The 15,551-nt window shown below is 39.8% G+C and overlaps 1 protein-coding gene across 5 annotated transcripts in view; it reads right to left on the bottom strand.

The window, feature by feature from the left end:
- The window catches only part of RFTN1 (raftlin, lipid raft linker 1), a 108,232-nt gene that overhangs the window by 39,383 nt on the left and 53,298 nt on the right, over window positions 1–15,551 (bottom strand). For all 5 annotated transcript variants that reach the window (XM_073333544.1, XM_073333543.1, XM_073333546.1 and 2 more), the window contains exon 5: window positions 2,594–3,029. In XM_073333544.1, coding sequence (XP_073189645.1) covers window positions 2,594–3,029 — 436 coding nt within the window. The remainder of the gene's footprint in view (window positions 1–2,593; window positions 3,030–15,551) is intronic.

The raw sequence follows: 15,551 nt of genomic DNA, 5'->3' as shown, positions 1-15,551 counted from the left end.
GTTCAATTGTTGACAGGTATACAAGCAGAAAGGACAAAGATTCTGAATTTCAAAAGCCATAAGAGAAGTGAGGAATGGAATTCAGTGAAGAAGAAAAACATAAAAGAGAAATGTTCAACTACTACTACTATTATTTGTGTAGCTAAGTTGGGGGTTGGCTCTTTACAGGTATAAAAATAAACATGTTGGCTCAAGAATGTAACAATAGATACAGATAATAAAGTCAGAAAGCAACTTCTACATAAGGGGGGGATTAGCTAGGTGACAAAACAAAGGCAGGTGGGGAAAGCACTTGGAAGAAGTTCTTGTGAGAAAGTACTGTATGCCTGTGAGTTGTATAGAACATTTGGCAATACATACACATGAAAATAGAAAAAGGTCAATGTGGATAAACAAAGACATGCAAAGAGTAATAAAAAATGAGAAAAAGCATATGGGCTCTACAAAATATTAGGCAAAGACACAAATCGGCAAACGTAACAATGACATTGTAAGAGTGTAAGAATGAGAAACCCAAAGGGTTCATTTATATTGCAGCTGGAGATGTAATTTCCAGCTCAGGTAGACATACACATGCCAGCTTTGATTAAGCTAGAGCACTACAAGAGTAGTGTAGCTACAGTGGCAGCACACGCTAGCTGCCTGAGTACAATCCCATCCAAGACCCTACATAAGTACTTGAGTGGACAGACTACCCTGCTGCCCATGCCGCCATGACTACCCTGCTGTTTTTAGCATACTAGGTCAATCAAAGCTAGTGCAGGCATGCCTACACAAGCTGGTAATTATACATCCAGCAACAGTGTAGATGTACCCTAAATTAAATAATAAAATGAAGACTGCACAAACTGTAACAAATACTACAACCATTTCCAAAAGATGAATTCAGGAGAAGAAAAGTCCAAGAGAGAGCAGAGAAAGAAAAGGTGAAAGAAAAGGGAGACAATGCAAAAATTATGCAGGGATTCCGTGTTCACAAGGGTGGGTGCAGGATTGATGCCAAAGACTGAAATTCATTTTCCAGGGAAGAAAAAGGAAGTGCTGAAAGAACTCACTGTCACTCAAGAATAATAAAGAAATCAGCTATATGATGGCGACAATATATTTGGAAAAATCCAGCTACAGGTGAGTTACTTCATAAAACTGTCTTCTCAGATCCCCCTTTTTGGAAAATGGAAGCATGACCAACCTGTACACTGGCTGAGAAGTACTCTCAAATCAGAAAGCACTCAGGAGAAAGAAGTTAAACAAAGGTCAGCAGAGACTGAGAAACTGAAGATCTTGTCTAGTGAATCAGCAGCTGGGGTGAAATTTTGGGGGGTTTCAAGAAGGCCTTAAAATAAGTTCCATAACTAAAAGTTTCAGTACAATTGTCAGAAACCTGGGCACAGATGAGCTATCTCAGAGTCTGAAGATAGATGGAATTAGGGAATGGAAACCGTTTGTGCCAGACAGACAAGTGGTGCCCTTCAGGAAACCAGATTGGAATGGAACCGGTTTTGTAAGGTCTAATCGTTAATCATGAGATTCAATTCAGAATAATTTGGGAAAAGGTAAGAGTACACATTTCCTTCCCCCAATGACACTGTGTGTTTCTAAATTGTTCTAACCCGTATCTTATTTGTAATTGCAGGTGAAGTTATTGAATTGCAATAATTGCAGGTGAAGCTACACAGAAGTAAACAGATACAATAGGGAGTCCAGTGGCATCTCCCTGCCAAGATATTTTTTTTTAAGTGGTGAAAAATGGCCCATTTAAAGTATAGTGTGCAACTAGAGGACAACAAAACAGACACAGGAAAATAGTTTATGATGAACCTCCCTCCACGAACAAATACATAAGAATAAGAAGATGAAAATGATCAAGTGTAATGAATTTATGAGAATGAACATTTACCATGAACCCCTTCCCACTTACTGCTATCTGACCCTGTCCTAACTGGAGATCTGCAACTACCATCTCCACCTGTCTAAGAATCTAGATCCTCTGTGTTCTCAGAACTTTTGGGCTGGTTTATTTTCTGCTATGTGTTCACCTACAGTGGTGTTGACACACACTGAAAGGGTTTGAGGACTGTCCCATTTGTGACTCAGAACTGTAAAGCCTACTCGGGCACATTATCATCTTTTCAGATGGGCAAGTAGCAGATGGAAATCAACCAAGCTCAGGAGCTCTGAGGACTTCAATACCACAAGCAGGGAGCAGTAGCAAACAAATCCAGTTGAACAGCAAGCATATGAACTTTCCACATGAGAAAGAGGCAAAAATAAGTTAAAGAGGGAAGCCCAAATCTGAGATGACAACTGCCCCCTGCAAACGACAACCCCACTAAAATAACACAGAAGGATGAACCTAATTGGTCAGAATGGAGTTGCACCTGATCGTCTGTTGCTCCTGTGAATGCCTAAACACTTATGATTAAATGATCGTGAAGTGTGCAGCCAAGTTGAAAAGTGGGTTAAAAGGTTTTATTATTCATAGTTGCATCTTTTCCCTGTTGCAATGCTACATTTACTTTTCCAAGATGCTGTGAACATAACAAGGGCAGTTTAAAACTTGCTTGTTCATATCAAAGGTCACCTCAGTACTTACTTCCAGTAAGTGGTTCTGCACATAATGCTGATGTGTCGCTTTGTGCTACCCCTTCTTGATTGTCTGTTGCTTCTCTGAGTCTTGGTGAAACACTTGGGCTCTCTCCTTGAAACTGCTCTCCATTCTCCCCTGCAGAGTTTAAGCTCAGATGCTCAGTAACTGGTTCTTCCCCTTTTACATCCCCACTGGGCTCTACACTCTGGTCAACATTTTCCTCACTTGGGGCTGGTGCACTGCATCCATTAGCATCATCTGCTTTCTTGCTATCCAATGAAGCGTGATTCTCTGAATAGTTTGATGCATTTTTGACATCTTCTGGTTGTGCAGAGTTGTTACTGGTGGGTGCCACAGTGGTGCTGGCCTGAGAGTTCACCGGGGAACTGTACTGAGGTATAATTCCAACAAACTTCAAGCCTTGACTTGCTGCATCTTGAATCTACAAATCAAAGGAGATTATGTTTGAATCTGCATGTTGCCTTATAGGACTAGACATATTCTGAAAATAACACACTTAAAGGGAACTAGCATGTAATTTTACTATTTCATGTGCTACTATAGGAAATTCTCATAATTAGCTTTACATAAAATGTTAAATTCTAGAGAAACAGAATGACAAGTTCCTTCAACTGTCTGTGAAATGTGAAAATCAAAAAAGAAAGAGAAAGGCCTATGCAATAACATGCATTGGATTTCTTCATTGGGAATGAATATCTGTGTTTGAAAGGCTTTATTTATGACACATTACCAGATGTAGTTTTGCCTAACCCAAGTTTTATAGTGCCAGCTTAAAGACATTTGGAGTTGAGGAGCAGAATGTTATATACTCTGTTTACTCGATGGATATGCAAGTGAAAGTCCCACAAATTCCCTGGGCTACATATACATCTTTGTTAGCCCCTTATTTTAAATTGAGGAACAAATGACGAATTTTCACTTAATGAGAGTACAAAGAACAAAGTTATTGTAGTACCTTTTTAGTATTTGAACTAGTTCTAGAGATAGAGATACATTTGGAGTAAAAATATCTGTGTGGATAAACAAAGAAAAATAATGAATAATCATCTTTGGAACCCCCCTTCAGGTAGTTGAAGGCTGCTATCAAATCCCCCCTCACTCCTCTCTTCTGCAGACTGAACAAGCCCAGTTCTCTCAGCCTCTCCTCGTAAGTCATGTGCCCTCTCCCCCTCATCATTTTCGTTGCCCTCCACTGGACTCTCTCCAATTTGTCCACATCCTTTCTGTAGTGAGGGGCCCAAAACTGGACGCAATTCTCCAGATGTGGCCTCACCAGTGCCGAATAGAGGGGAATAATCACTTCCCTCGATCTGCAAGCAATGCTCCCTCTACAGCAGCCCAACATGCCGTTAGCCTTCTTGGCAACAAGGGCACAATGATGACTCATATCCAGCTTCTCATCCACTGTAATCCCCAGGTCCTTTTCTGCAGAACTTCTTCTTAGCCAGTCAGTCCCCAGCCTGTAGCGGTGCATGGGATTCTTTTGTCCCAAGTGCAGGACTCTGCACTTGTCATTGTTGAACCTCATCAGATTTCTTTTGGCCCAATCCTCCCATTTGTGTAAGTCACTCTGGACCCTATTCCTACCCTCCAGTGTATCTACCTCTCCCCACAGCTTAGTGTCATCTGCGAACTTGCTGAGGGTGCAATCCATCCCATCATCCAGATCATTAATGAAGATGTTGAACAAAACTGGCCTCAGGACCAACCCCTGGGTACTCTGCTTCTTAAAATTTTAGATAAAGATGAATGATGGGAAAGTGTAGGAATGAAATTGTAAGAATGCAAGAACAATAATGAGACTGTATAAGTAATAACAAATATATATGAATGGAGCAGGAAGTAACAGATGGAAGGTCCAAGACAGAGCAGCAAGAGGCTGTTGAAATTCTCCTTCTAGTTAAACAGGCGCAATGCTACTGACTCAAACTCCCATTGACTTCAATCTGTTTGCACCAGTAGAATTGAGAAGAGAACCAGGAGAATAAGCTAGACTTTTAAAATGTCAGGGAGAGAGGTGACTGGCTGCTAATTCATGCATCAGTATTCCCCCTCTCCCCCGCCCCCCTCCGGGAGAAGAAAGACACTAGTGACTAGTGGATTTCTGGTTCATATTCTTAGTTATTTTGATTTAAGCAAAACCCCAAATTATAAAAAGAAATGGCCTCAGAATACAGGAGTTCTTCAGCCTCAAGCTAATACTGTGTTTTCAAGGCAAATAATCCAGCCGAATCGGAGCATCCTGGTTATTCTCTATAGTTCTGATTAATATGAACCTAAATAAAAGCAGCTCAGGCTTTTCAAATGCAAGTGAAAGAATGAATTATCCATTGAACCCATCACATTAGTTCTACAGCACTGGGAAGTGAGGTGGGCGGGGTAGACGTTTGAGATATTAACAATTTTATTTAACACTAAAAAATAAAGAGGAAGCTCATTTCTGCATTTTGCCCCCACCCACAGACATTTTTTATGAATCATTATTTCCTGAGAATCACATTACTGTGCTGAATATATACACAACCTACAGGTGACATCTGATCAATACAGAGAACTTCCTCTTTCAAACGACTGGGATTTTTCATGTTTAATTAACTCTTAAAGAGTGTGATGGTAGGAACTGAAGCATGGTTCCCCAGGAAACAGGGTGACAGTCAGCAGGGTGAGTTTGCAGATGGACAGGAGCTGCTGACTGGAGTGAGGCTCATTGCTAAAATGGAATAATTACCACAGCGCAATCTCGTCTCAATTAACAGGAAAGTAAAAATGCTATTACAGTGGCCTATTTAATAGAAGAAAGCCGGACAGCATTAGAGGTCTCTATAAATAAACTGAAGCATGTTATTAGTATTGGGCTAGAAGAAAGTCAGCGCCTGACTGGCTTGCTCAGTTGATCCAAGTGCATGCAAAAGATATGATGCACTCATAATAGCCTAATGTGTCTGACTCCTTGTTGCAATTTTACAAATACTTGTAATACACTCATTATTAGCAAGTGTTACAAAGTCTCTTCATCTTCCAGTGCTAATCTAAACTGCATTCGTATAGTAGAATGTCAGATCAGTTAATTATAGTAATTTAACTAGTAGGCAGCTGCCAGAGTTTGAGCACAGTACAGGTATAATAATTTACTGGTCTTGAAACACTGGTTGTCACCCCATAGCAGGCTAACGCACACTGTGCACTGAATTACAGCAGCATTCACAGGTACTGCAGCAAGATCTCAGCACATCCAGAAAAGGTGTTTGTTCTTAGAAATATGAGTTCTTGTAAAATGGCTCTTGTTTTTAGAAGGGACAGAGGGGAACTGAGGATAGAATCATAGAATATCAGGGTTGGAAGGGACCCCTGAAGGTCATCTAGTCCAACCCCCTGCTCGAAGCAGGACCAATTCCCAGTTAAATCATCCCAGCCAGGGCTTTGTCAAGCCTGACCTTAAAAACCTCTAAGGAAGGAGATTCTACCACCTCCCTAGGTAACGCATTCCAGTGTTTCACCACCCTCTTAGTGAAAAAGTTTTTCCTAATATCCAATCTAAACCTCCCCCACTGCAACTTGAGACCATTACTCCTCGTTCTGTCATCTGCTACCATTGAGAACAGTCTAGAGCCATCCTCTTTGGAACCCCCTTTCAGGTAGTTGAAAGCAGCTATCAAATCCCCCCTCATTCTTCTCTTCTGCAGGCTAAACAATCCCAGCTCCCTCAGCCTCTCCTCATAAGTCATGTGTTCCAGTCCCCTAATCATTTTTGTTGCCCTTCGCTGGACTCTCTCCAATTTATCCACATCCTTCTTGTAGTGTGGGGCCCAAAACTGGACACAGTACTCCAGATGAGGCCTCACCAATGTCGAATAGAGGGGAACGATCACGTCCCTCGATCTGCTCGCTATGCCCCTATTTATACATCCCAAAATGCCATTGGCCTTCTTGGCAACAAGGGCACACTGCTGACTGATATTCTCATCATGATCAACCTAGGATTGTAACCATATCGTAGAGACTTAAAAAACCCATGTAGAATTTATTTCAAGGCACTTTACAAATAAATTAATCAGCAATAAAGCAGTAACCAGGATATAGTGCCTTGTTTGAAATCCCATTGTACATGGTCCCAATAAAATCAGTGGGGCAAGCATCTAATTAATTTCAATGAGGCCGGGATAGTGAAAGTGTTACACTAGCAGTGCAATGAAAGGTATTATACATCAGCAGATGTATCATTTTACTGCAATAATGCTTCCTCCCCACTCTCCACAGAAACGTGTAGGAGCTGACCCTTGGCACAAATCAAAGAATCAACTCCTAACATTTTACATTTCCAAAATGAGGCAGTTTTTATTTAGAATTTGATTTTATTTTTAGAATCCTACCTAGAGCCCTAAGAAATGTAGGTTTTGTTGGCCTAGTGGACTAATCAACTTAAGCCATCTGCGTGGAGTCTTACAACCTCTGGGCCATGATTGGACTGATGCATTTTCAAAACAGCTAGTATTTATTGAAATCTCTCATATTTTGAAAAGTTATTACTGCATTTATTCAGTAATTATTTTTCAAATATAAATATCTCAAACTATATATACACATCAGGTCACTGGGGCTTACCATGCTCACCCTTATTTTAAGTTTCAATTACCCACTGAACTTCATTGCTCAAATTTTAAACCATTTTTTGAAATCAGAATGTTTATGATGAGTTCAAGCAACTTGCAGCATAGGTTCTGTTTCATTTTATTTGTTGCTGTTTTTAAAAATAGACAGTCACCAACTTCTCCAACCCCCACTTCTTTTGAGGCTGAAACCATGGATGCCAAATTTCAGCTTCAGTGACTGGGAAACAGCTGACGGTAACGAACAATCAAGCTTTGTAAACAATATACTGGAGCTGGTGTGGGTGCTAATACCAAATAATCTGAAGTGTGAGCTTCCTACCAAAGGAGTTGGAGTTGGTGACAGGATATAAGCTGGCACTTGGGGGAAAGCCTGAACCTTGTGCTGCCGGCTGAAGTGCGAGTAACTTGTGCAGCACATCTGCTAAACTTGATTTAGGTCATTTGGACAAATTACTTGATGAAAGTAAATGGCCTGACTGTAGATGTAAAAGTAGCTTTCACACCTGCTTCTGTAAGGACAGTCAGGTACAAGCTTCCCTCGCAGGCTGAAGGCAAACCTTCAGCACTACCACCCAGCGAGTCAGCAAAAGGTAGAACGGGCTTTCTTGTTATTTTCTACCCAGAGTACTACTTGGCTGGTTACATCTCTTCAGAAAAGAAAAGGAAGTACTTCATGTGCTAGAGCTGCAACTTTTCTTCATCACAAACACTCAAATGTAACAGTAAAAGGGTAGCAAAGCAGGCTGCTGTTTTATACTTAAGCATGAGGCAGATCAAATGAAAACTCACTATACGCATGATGAGAGACTGTACTTACTAGAAGTCATAGAAGATGCTTATAAGCACAGAGTTTAAAAAAAAATCTCCCCAACACCATGACAGGTTGTGCCCAGAAGCTGTGTGACTACATGGAACAAAACGCACGTAAGTCAGCTGCAAAATTCTTTGAAGCAATGCAGATTTTTTTTTAACCCTTCAAGGCACCACACAGGAAATCAAATCTGTTCCAACATACCAGCCTTTGAGGAAAATATCCCAGCAGATGCACAATTTAGAATCAATGTGGGGGAAATACATGTAGTGAAGCGGGACTGAATGAAAAGAACACTTTCATTTTGGCAGGCTAGTGCTGAAAGTATTCCAGATTGTACAAATATTACAATTGGTTGTCTTTATGTGCCAATCCACAGCACAAATAGTGAAAGGTCCTTTTCACATTATGTTCTATTGCTAAATGAGAAAAACAAGAGCATAAAAACACAGAAATTGCACCTGTACAGCATGCTGCAGCAGAATGAACTCAACATAACAAAAACTTCCCTACAATACATGCTCCAGATTGACTGAGGCTTTTATTAACATTTGTTGGGTTTTTGAACATGTTATACGCAAGGTAGCATTTAATTCTTGGAATTTTTCAAAGGGAAGCCCCAATAAGATAAAAAAAGGATAGAAATTTCTTGTTTCATTCCTCGGATACATACAGAAACATTTCTAGCACCTAATAAAGCATTGTTTAGTTGATATGGGCCATTATAATAATGGGCTGGTTTACATACACAACATATTCCTGTTTAACTAGAATTTTCAAACCAGTTTAGTTCAACCAGTGTAAATCCATAAGTGGACTCATTTTAAATCAGTTTACAGCTGTCTTATATTAATGGATTTGCACTGATTTAATTACGTCAATTCAAAAACAGGTTCTGTTTAACCAGGTGCAAGTTTCATGTGTAGCCACAGCCTATATATTTTTGGAATTTAATGTTGCCCATGTAATTTGCTTCATAAAAATGGCATTTTGTCTTGATGACAAACAAAACAAAAAAAGACAGCTTTACCCATTACTGTCAGTAAAGTAAATGGCAAATCTCCCGTGGACTCAAGTGGGAACATGAACAAGACCTTCATCAAATCTCTCCTGTAATTACCCAACTTGGAATTTGACCAGGACACTTTGACTAACACCTCCTAACACTTGTGAAAAGAATCATGGATTGTTTCCTAAGTGGTTGGGACTTTAGTTTTATGCCTCAGCTGAAAAAAGGCATTGTCAGCAGCACAGTGTAGTGCGGACAAACACTCTGCTGAGGCAATAGCTCAGAGTGCCACCCTACTGAATCAATTGCTGAGGCACCTGTGATTTCCTTGGATATCTCCTGTCTAATTACAGACCCATCCCAACTTTGCTTTTAATATGTAGTAAAATCACATCTCATGGTGGTATAGCTGATTTACAAAATGCTATTTTCAAAAAATAATCTGTTTGAGTTACAGGCACCAAAAACCATCACAGAAATCCAAATTTTAGGGACTGGGGGAAGTGTTAGTTTTATAACTGAACAATTATAAATAGATTTTTTTTAAATTATTTAAATGAAATCTCCTGGAAAGTTTACTTTGGATTGTATATTTATAACTGCATTATCAACTGTCAAATAATCTCTGATATATAATGGACAAGGTGACACTGCTGTCAATTCAGAAACATGACGACTGCAGATATAAACACTGAGTAGCATACTGTTTTTTTTCCAGTTTCTGTAATTGTTCCCAATAGCAGTCTGTGCATTTCTCCCATGGGCTGACATTTGCGGGTCAAACATTTCTTTCAAATTCAGAACAGTATTTCATCTAAATCAACAAGCATGGAAATTACAGCAGAACAATTTAATAATGAAAACCCGTCTCTTGGAAAGGGTTTTCAAGCACAAATGGGCAGTTGATTTTAATAAGACTAGTGTTCTAAACTTCTCTTAACTTTTTGATGCCAGGAGCTGGAATTTCTTGGCACGCATTCAAAGTAAATATACATTGTACTAATGCCACCAGTATACTCTAACTCATCACAGCTGGCAGTGTTTCTGAGGTTTAGACTCCCTGGTGACTTAGGTAATAATTTTTCAGAAACTAGTCATTACATCTGAGTGGTTATTTCATTAATGCTTTATAGACTGGTTTGGTGTATGATTCATGCTAAAATAAGGTGCCCAGTTAATGTAGTAGCAACCAATTAAAGGAGACTGTTGCTAACACAAAACAAACAACAGAAAACATTTACAGAGAACAGATGAAGCAGAATTCCATTTGGACAGAGGAAAAAAGTCACTCTCTGGTAACAATCAACCAATTTTCCACAAGCCAGATGCATTAGGGTAGGCCTGTAATAAGTTCAGAGACAGAAAGTTGCTACTTAGTGCTGCTGATGAGAAAATACACTGCACTAGAAACAATGGGTTGGTCAAATTTGGTCAAAAGATATTTTAAAAAAACAAGTCTAGGCTGTCCCAGTTAATAAAAGAAATATTCCTATTTTTTATAACAACTTCATGGTCATCTCTCAAGTCCCTGTCACAAGTCATGCAAATGTACTTTGATAACTGACATACCCTCAAAGGTCTTGAGGCAAAGAGTACATGCTGGTGAGGAGCAAGGAGAATAGTATGTGCTGTATGTCAGGAATTGGCATGAAAATACTGTTCCAGGCTACAAGCATTACAACTGGATCATTCCTCATTAGGATTTATTGGTGCATATTTTATCATAAATACCAAAGCTCCCCTTTTTTGTCACCTTGGTTTCTGTATTTGTTTCTGAAAAGAGATATTTAAAATTAAAAGCATCTTTTAGTTAGTCTTGGACACTTTCTGTAAGTCTGCTATACTCATGCTCATTTCCAAAACAGAAACAATAAACCAGGATTTAAGGCTCATTTTAAAATAGGCTAAGCCCAGCCAATGGCATGAAGGAAGATTTTTAGTTACTTCTATAACCACCCAGAAACAGTGTTAAACTTTATACTTCCAGCACTTTTGCATCCTGAATGTTAGGTTGCAGAAAGTGAAATCTCACTTACTGTGACAAAGTGCTGGGAGCTAGCACCTACTGAGTTCTGGGGGTGGGTAGGCGCCAGCCCACCCACAAGCTGGGAACTAGCAGGTGAGCACTCTGGTCACTCTGGCACTAATTAGTTTCCCCAGGGAGGTCTGACTGGGGAATATAATGTAATTGGCAAATCAAGCTGGCCGGCTAGGTAAGGTAAGGATTTTTCACTTCACAAACTTATCAAACTATTTAATATGACTGGCAATTTTTGCTCAGCAAAGGCTCCAACCTTAGGGGCTCCAAATAACTCAATATCCTGTCAAGCAAAACTTCCACTGAAGTTAAAGGAGATTTGCTTAAGTAAGCACTGGGTACTAAAATAGTAACAGGAGTTGAAAGTTAAGATTGTGGTACAATAACAGAGATCAGGGATTTACCCATCTCAGTGCAGCTCAACCTTTCTGGCCATGCTGTTGGTGACCTTGCCTGAAATAAGATTCTTCTGAAATTTATGGTCCTAGCACCAGTGCAAGCTCCATTAGAGCACTAGTGGAGACTGTCCACAAGTGTATTCACCACTGTGTCATTAGAGCAGTGTTAAATGACATAATTATAAGAATTCTAGTGGCTACTGTAACCTCAGGCCAGCACGGATGCTAGAACTTCAGAAAAAAACCTCAGCCTAGCCATAGCCTTATTTTGTATAAGATTTACGCTTTAAAACTGGTATACACCTGGAACGTCCTCCAGGCTTCAACCATCCTTCTCAATCCCCACAAACCTCTGCATATGCTTTAACCACAGGGCACTTTGGATAAATCTTACCAGTGACCTACTGGAGGTTTGTTAATGGTTTGGTATAGGCTACAGATTTGTGACTGTAGCTTTGAAGTCTGAACACCGCCTTGAATCTGAGTCTTCTGTTAAAAACAGTTTCTAATGGGTGAATACAAGTCGAGAACAAGTAAAGATTTATACAAATACAAGTTTGAAAATTGCTTTCAACAATCATGTCAGCTGGCTGAATATGATTCAGTGGTCAGTGTAATCATGACAAACTGTGTTCTATGCTGGGTTTACTCATAGTCAGTTGACACAACACTAAACACTGACTCAGTGTATCTTCATTGTCCAAGCTGTGAAAAACACAAAATGTAAAGTGTAATGGACATAAATTAGATATTACAAGTTGTCTTAGTTTTAGTGATCTACAATGTTATTTGCAGGAATTAAGTATTATTTTTAACCTGAGAATATCAGTCTCAACCCATACTTGCTTTCACTTAACAACTATCTAGTATCTACAGTAGAAGCTGCAGTTCAACAGACTGAACAATTTGCCCATACCTTCGTTCAGGACAATACCAAATACAAACAGATCCACTGTTACCAAATATTTTCTTTTTTTCCAGACAACTACTGGAACACTGAAGCCATAGACTGTATAGTTTACAACATCTATTTTTACCCTGGTCAAGAGGATGACCCCAAAATCTGCTGGGGCAAAGGATTCCAAGGCCTCTGGGAACATCATGAAAATAGTTTTGTGACATTCATGGAGCTTATATCTCAACACCAGAGTTAAATGGCTGAGTCAAAAGAACTCACATTGAAAGAAGTTTAAACAGGAACAGATGTTTCCCTTCACACTATACTGCTTAACATACAGTATATGTGATTTTTCACCATACTTTTGTTTTACATATTCTTTCAAAATGTTAACAAAACACACTTCAACAAATACCATTATTGCAGCAGACAGCCAACAGCTGGGCCATTGCTGTCCAGTTTTAACCATTGCTTCTAGATCATATCTACACCAGGAACCCAAATTAAAAAAAATTAAGCATTACTCTGCACTGAAAACATGCAGAAAACAAAGTTGGTCTAAGATGGTTTTCATTACAATTTGTTACAGAAATAAATGTATTGTTCTCTTGTACGTACACTTGAGAACCAAGGGTCTGAAGGATGGAAATGATTTGAAAGAGTTTCAGATCACATCGAGATAAGTAATCCCTCTGAGTAATAAATGATACTCTAGAGGTGTAATTTCCCAACCATCCAAGTACATTCAGACTGTTTATTCATTTGAAGAATGACTGCTACGACCAATATTCATGGTCCAAATTCTTCCCCCTTTCCATTTTTATTTCCACCTGCTCTGCCCATCATCTGATAGGCTCTGTAATACATTTCTAAGCAAAAAGCATATCAAGAATGCCAGTTTAAACTACAGAATAATGTTTGATATTTTTACAAAATATTTTTCTACTGAGCTTCAACAAAGACAATGTACTCAGAGAATACAGGGAAGAGCTCTTTGTACCACTGTGCAGCAAACCATTAACCAGCCCAGCAACAGCATTAATAGACTCCAAAAATTGCCATGTCCAGCTATTCTTTCCTGCTGAAAAGAGGGTTAAGTCCAAAGCAAAGTACTAGCAATGAAGAGTTAGAAATGTGGAATAAAAGGACCCAAAACTGGAAGAAATCAGGAACAGTCATCTAACAAAATAAAATAATCGGAAAGATTTTTTGTGGGTTTTTTTGTAGAATATATAAATAATTGATTAGAAATCAAAGTGTTAGTACCTTTTACTTAAAAACAAAGTTGTTGTTAAATGTACTACAGAGTGTAGCTCTTTAGCCTTTCCCCCTCTCCAGTTAATACACATGTATCTTGTCTAACTCCACATATGTCCTATGACACAATTGCAGTCTTCCCCATCTATCTGCCCTTTCATGCACTTAAGGAGAAAGGTGCTTCTAGAACAGCTCCACTATTGTAACTATGCGGCGACAACGATGGAGGACGAGAAGGATTTCTTTGCTTTCCTACATCGTTCTGGCAAAGGTTTGTACAATCGCCTTGTGATGCTGTCCCACAGATTCAAAGCTGCCCTTCCTCCAGCAACAGTCCATTATCCAACCTTCCTGTTTCATCTGTTGCAGCTTGCCTTTGAGCCAGGGAGACCTGGATGGGGTGCTGACTCCTGGGTTTAAGTAAATCAATGACTATGGGTAGCAGATGATTAATGGCCTAGTGATCTGACAGTTGTGTGGTATACCTCTTCCAGATTGCCTAGAATCCCACTGCATTCTAATGTCTCAGAAGGTAGACTATCACTGCCCTGGCTCGGCACTTCCATTTGTAGAAGATGAGTACAGACAGCAGTAAAGATGAGGGTCAGGGTGTGTCAGGCTACATAATTTGCTTGGGAGATCAAAGGGAAGAACCACATGCTGAATACGGACAGATTCTGAGCCAGTGTTGGAGATGTCATCTGTGCGGTCACTGAAGTAACCAAAGACTATGACTACAGGGGGATGCTAAAAACAGGCTTGATAGCAGCTTGATTAGCTCCAGTAGGAAATCCACAGGAGTGTGGTTATATACAACTATCATATGGCTACTCTTTAACCTGGCATTCACATACCATGCAAACACATTTGAAATAGTCCACTGTTGAGAGTGCAAAACTATGGCTGCTACTCCTTCCTTGTCCCCCCTAGAGTCAGGCATCACAAAGTTACCACTTGGCACCAGCTGTTAGTACAGGTCCACCAGAGTCATCCAGCCAGATTTCAGTGATACACAGTGAGTTTAGGTCATGAGTTACAGCCCTGATCAGGTTGTATATGGTGCTCATTCTGCTGAAGACCAGTTAAATACAATAAGCCGCATCTTAAGGTCACTTCAGCGAAAGTGGACAGAGCATGGAGTAAGACTTAGGTGTGGTTGGAGAGATCCAAAGACAATGCCCACCACTGGGTTTCAGACTGTGGTTTTTGGTTCAGCCTTCCCCAGGCCAATCACAACTGGAACAGTGAAGGATACTGAGTTCAGAGGAGGTGAGGGAGAGAGAAGCAGGCTGTCCAACCTCCGCAGTGGGATCAAACTGAAAGTTTTCTATAGAACATTATTTGACTAGGAGACAAAGGTGCAAAATGATGCGTATCAGTAATTTTTTACAGCCAAAGAGCAGAAAATGAATCACAACTAGCAACTGCTTTTTAACCTGAATGCCTCACTAATTTAGAATCTATCGGGAATGTATGAATCCTCTATGTCTGTTACAGAACTTCTACAGAAGAGGATGGCAGATTGATGTGTAAAGCAAAAGTCCTGAGAGCAGCATATCTATTTTGCAAAGTTTGGTATTCACATATTGATACATTTCGAAAATTACTATCTCCTTCCTACAGACATCAGTTCAGTTTCCCCTTCCCTACACCTCTGTCTCCACAAAGCTCCATAACATTTCCTTCAACACTTGTCTCCATAACACTTCCTTCATGCATCTAGCCATGGCAGATCATTTATGGGAGGTCAGAATAAATGTGGGAGGCTAGAGGGAGGTCCCATCATAGAAGATTCCTAACACGAGTTACACCTAGAATACAGATGTGATTGAAAGATTTTCTTGGGCTTCTTGTTTTGTTTTCAAGTAAAGAGAACATATGCTCACATCATGTCTCAGTGTCTTTAAAGAAAAATAGGATAT

This window comes from Lepidochelys kempii, chromosome 2, assembly GCF_965140265.1.
Source record: "Lepidochelys kempii isolate rLepKem1 chromosome 2, rLepKem1.hap2, whole genome shotgun sequence".
Lineage (NCBI taxonomy): Eukaryota > Metazoa > Chordata > Testudines > Cheloniidae > Lepidochelys > Lepidochelys kempii.
This window is presented reverse-complemented; position numbering and strand designations above follow the sequence as displayed.